Source organism: Trachymyrmex septentrionalis, unplaced genomic scaffold, assembly GCF_001594115.1.
Source record: "Trachymyrmex septentrionalis isolate Tsep2-gDNA-1 unplaced genomic scaffold, Tsep1.0 scaffold36, whole genome shotgun sequence".
NCBI classification, from domain to species: Eukaryota; Metazoa; Arthropoda; class Insecta; order Hymenoptera; family Formicidae; genus Trachymyrmex; species Trachymyrmex septentrionalis.
Genome location: NW_017305525.1, coordinates 929,575 through 934,445, shown reverse-complemented (window position 1 = coordinate 934,445; position 4,871 = coordinate 929,575). Strand labels below are relative to the sequence as shown.

Genomic DNA, 4,871 nt, shown 5'->3' with positions numbered 1-4,871 from the left:
ATATATTTAATAATTTATTATATATTTTATAATTTTTGATAAAAAACATAATATATGTACAATATAATAGTCAGTGTCGTTCGCACGCAGTAATAAATCTTACTGTGTTTATCGATTATTTTGTTGTTCTTAGAATTGATTAACATTTTAATGTTACATTTTTCCATCTGTTATCTCGGAAAATTACTAGCTAAAAGACAAAAATGATTCACTGTGCCTGATACTGACTGGCCAACATTATCAGAAGCCAGTTCTTGAATTATTTTTATATAATGTTTGCGATATGGTGAAAAGAATTGTAAAATTAGTTTTTATTCGAGTAGTGCCGATCTCTGTTCTAGATGTACCAGTTATCGACACAGAAATGATCCAGTGATTGATCCTTTCTTTGCTTGCGTATCTATTTATTAACTCGACTATGACGATTACTGGTCTGTAGAACGTCTAGATAATAAGAATTATGGATTTTATTTTTTTATTTAAATTTTGAATACATTATTATGCGATTTACTAGAATTTTTTTCGGCCCATCTTGTCCCAGTAATCGACAGATATGACGATTACTCAAACGACTACGTGCTTCGGTGAATCAATGTTTGTCACGTAAAAAAAAAACTGTGAAATTTGTATGAAACAATAATTTGTGATGGTGTGACCTAAACTGCGATCTCGATTTATAACTCGAAGCTCAATTTATCTCATGCAAGTTGCCAATACTCCAAAATCACACGAGATGCCAAAGAGTGTTACTTAATAATCAAGCATATGATCGAAATTACACATAGGCTCGATTGCCGCACATATTCGATTTAATCAATAGTGAATTCAAAGTCTACATCTTCTCTAAAAATTTTTTATATAAGTGAATTCTGAAATATTTTGATTCTATAATTTTTAAAAAGTATTTTCAAATTTTTTAACATTTTACCAGAAATTATACTTACAAAAAATCTTATAAATCTTAAGCTAGCACGTGGAGCGGAAATTTACAGTGAACAGCGCAACCAATCACAACTCTGTAGTCATTATTCTACTTTCTTTTCTGCGATTGTGATTGGTTTCGCTGTTCCTTTCCGCTATAAATTTCCGCTCATAAAACACCAGCTTTACGATATTTCAATTAACATATATGAAAAATTCTGAGAAAAGATGTAAATTTTCTGAAAAGTATTCCAATTTGCATGAAAAATGTAAGAAAATTATATAGAAATTTGGAAAAATTATAAACAAATTCTGAAAAATTATATAAAAAATTTTAATAAAAATTTTTACCAAGACATTATGTAATATTATTATATAAAATAAAAATATAATGAAAATGAAACATTTTTTATGATTTCAATAAATAATAATTATATTATATGTACAAAATCATTTATTAATCTTTGAGACAATTTAAATTAAAGTTAGTATATCGATTTTAACAGTAAACGTTGAACGATAAATTTTTTAGAAATCTTTATATTTATCTATTGTAGGTTTGTACATATAATGCATAGACATTTACATGTATTGAAAGAGGGAAAGTAGCAGCAAACAAAGATGACAATGTCATAAGAAATTATTTATATATTTATTTCAATCTATACTCTCAAACGTATTATACAAAAATGTATAGTGTGCTGGGTCCGACTATACATTAATGACCTTTTATGCTTTCTTTCGTTCTTCTCGAATCTTTAGGATACATTTTTCTAATTGTTATTCGTTATAAGTTATGACAATACTAAAACAAAGGCACACAAGCATATCGTCTGGAATTCACTAGATATTCTTTGAACATCTGCATTAACCTCAGGTATGTATTTAATATATTGTTATGCGCGTATGTATATATTTATGAGTTAAATCTTTTCTGAAAAATACTGTTCTAAATTATGTTTTTAACACCGAAATTGACTAGAGCGATCTTGCGTATATAAGATTGTCAATTAGATTATGAATTAGAAATAATCATTAATAATTATTATAAAACTCACATTTATTTTATGTATTTTGAAATGTAGAAGTTGAATTTATATGGATCATTAAAAGAAAGATATTGGACGAATATAAAAACACTAGGGAATCATCTTACAATTAGAAGGCTGACCAGCACTGCAAAATTGGCAAAATTTGAAGGCTGATTACAAGAATTATATAGATGTATGTCACTCTAATTTATTAAAAATGGATAAATCAAATAGTGAAAAAATCAATGAAATCACACGAAGGGATGATTATCCATTTTTACGCAAATTAGTAACAATGTTGAAAAATAATTCTGAACAACCGCCTGTTTTGCTTGAGATACAGTTTTTAAAGGAATTTTCCCTGATTGACGATGTTCCCTTAACGCCATGCCAACCAAGAATGATTATTGAAAGCATGATGAAGATTCATGCAGAATATACGACAGCAATTTTAAATAGGTTTTTGGTCATATTGACGGTTTTTTGGTCATATTGTTTTTCTTTTAGGTAGAGGCGTTAAAAAACATGAGGGTCACTTCCATTTCTTTAAATAGAATTAAACACTTTTTTTTACACAATACCATTACCCTTACCAACCCCTTACTATTCTATATATACAAGTATGAAGACAGACATATCAAAAAACCAATAGTTTACGAAGTATTTTATTTTATTCTAGCACATATTGATATAAAATGTTAAATAATTCGGAAACTATAAATTTTTATGTACTCATACTTTAATATTTTTATGTACAAAATAATGAGATGAATCAATTAGTGTAAAAAAACGCATAATTGCTTATTTAAAAAATTATCCTTTTTGCATACATATATTTTTTAAAGCAACTATGTTTTTTTTTACACCAATTGATTCATTTCATTATTTTGCGCATAAAAGTATTAATATACGATTATAAAAAAATTAATAGTTTAGGAGAAATTGAACTATGTCTACATATGTCAAAATATAGCATATAATATCTTGTAAATTATTAGTTTTTTGTATGTTTATCTTAATACTTTTATATGAATAGTTAGAGGAATCATATTATGTAAAAAAATCATATTCCGTTTAAAAAGTGGCCTTCATGTCTTTTTGATGCCTCCATTTAGAAAAAAAAAACAACATAATTAATATATGTTTTCCTCGAAACCACGAAACAAACTTTTTCCATATTGTCAAAAAATTGTTGTTCAAAACTTCTTTCTATTGTTAAATGGAAGCGAGTTGTTCAGATGGCCTGCTTTAGATGTATTTTATTAAATAAAGTTTTAAATATTTTTTATTTTAAAAATATTGTATATTAAATATAAAACCAGAAAATGTATAAATAATTTGTTGTATGGATAATACTTCTCTTCTAAAGTTGAGAGTCTTTTGAAGCTAAAACATTTTTTGATAACACTACCCAACAAAAAATAGTTTATTAAATTGTCGAATTAACATTAAAATGATGATATCACTGATTTGACATCTAATTGACAGTCAATTTTTGCTGGATAATTATTACAGATTTACTTAAATGTAATTTTTAAAAGGATATACCATATATATTTTTGCATCATAAGCATTTTCCGCACATCATTTTATAATTTAGTCTAATTTAAAGATACAAGATAAAATAAAAATAAACATTTTTTTATGATAGTACTATTTATAGAAATATTTAGTGCCAATATTTTCTTATGATTTTATTTTGTTAGTATATTTTAGTATATTTTTTGAAAATATTAGTATATTTTTTGAAAAAATGTAATTTTTAAGAATTTATTAAAAGAATTTTGGTATAAAAATGTCTAAAAATTTATTATACAGTTTTAAACATTTATTTTACAAGAGATTTATATTGCAAACTATTATATAAAATAATTATTTAAAAAAGTTATTAAAATATAATTTGATTACATATTTTATTTTTTGTATGTACGTCAACATTCTTCCTTAAATATAAGGTCTGACTTTAAATGCGAATATAAGACGTGAAGCACTATCATTTGTGAGAAAAATACATAAATAGTTAAAAAAAAGTCTCTAAATTAAAATGTTTCCAAGTGTAACTCTTAAATAATTCTATCTTTAGTGTTTTACATTCGCTACTGCTCGCGTTACGGTTTTACAATCTGTAGTATGACTGGGCGAATCACTTACTACTCAAGTCTTACATTTTAAGTTTTTCTATATATTATAACCTTTATAATAACACAATTTCTAATTATTGTAAATATCAGATTTCTGCCCTACGAATGCTTTTCATGGAAAGTTAGAAGCTTAAATTAAGTTCGGTTAATTTTAATTATTTTCAAGTGTAATCCGTCTTTCGGTGATAATAACGCTGTTTTAGGATTGTTTACGTACGGTATTGGAGTTTTCTCGCAAGTCTCGAATTTGTAATTCCGTAATGCCTTTATAAGCCCAATTTTAGTCTGGTAAACACCGAAGCGTGCACCTGAAAATAAAAAGTGATCATAATATAGCTCAGTGATATAAAATAGCTCAAAATTCTCAAATAAAAATATTTTTAGTATAAAAAGAAATAGAAAGTGATATTTAAATTTATTTAACTTTACCAATACAATTTCTTGGCCCGTCTCCGAAAGGTAGATAAGTCATCGGATGTCTACTTTGCACAGCATCATCACAAAATCTTTCTGGATCAAAGACATCTGGTTTTGGATAAATATCTGAATCTCGCTGAATCGCGTAGATAGGAATCCATACTTTTTGGTTTTTCGGTATACTAACTTTGGTACCATCAAAAGTATAACTCGACATAGATTGTCTCAGAAGAAATGTCACTGGCGGATATTTTCGTAAGGTTTCTGTATGCATTAAGAATAATGTTACATTATAAAAATATATTTAAAAAAACTATAATTAAATTGAAGCAGGTTATTACAAATGAGATAAAAATATTAT

The 4,871-nt window shown here is 26.2% G+C and overlaps 1 protein-coding gene across 1 annotated transcript in view; it reads right to left on the bottom strand.

Moving 5' to 3' along the window:
• Positions 1-4,193: 4,193 nt before the first annotated feature.
• Positions 4,194-4,871, bottom strand: part of LOC108750323 (cytochrome P450 6j1-like) — a 6,831-nt gene continuing 6,153 nt past the window's right edge. Inside the window, exons 4-5 of the mRNA XM_018489702.1 lie at positions 4,523-4,788; positions 4,194-4,401 (exon numbers count right to left, since the gene is read on the bottom strand). Of these exons, the coding sequence (XP_018345204.1) occupies positions 4,229-4,401; positions 4,523-4,788 (439 nt within the window). The 3' untranslated portion in view covers positions 4,194-4,228. The remainder of the gene's footprint in view (positions 4,402-4,522; positions 4,789-4,871) is intronic.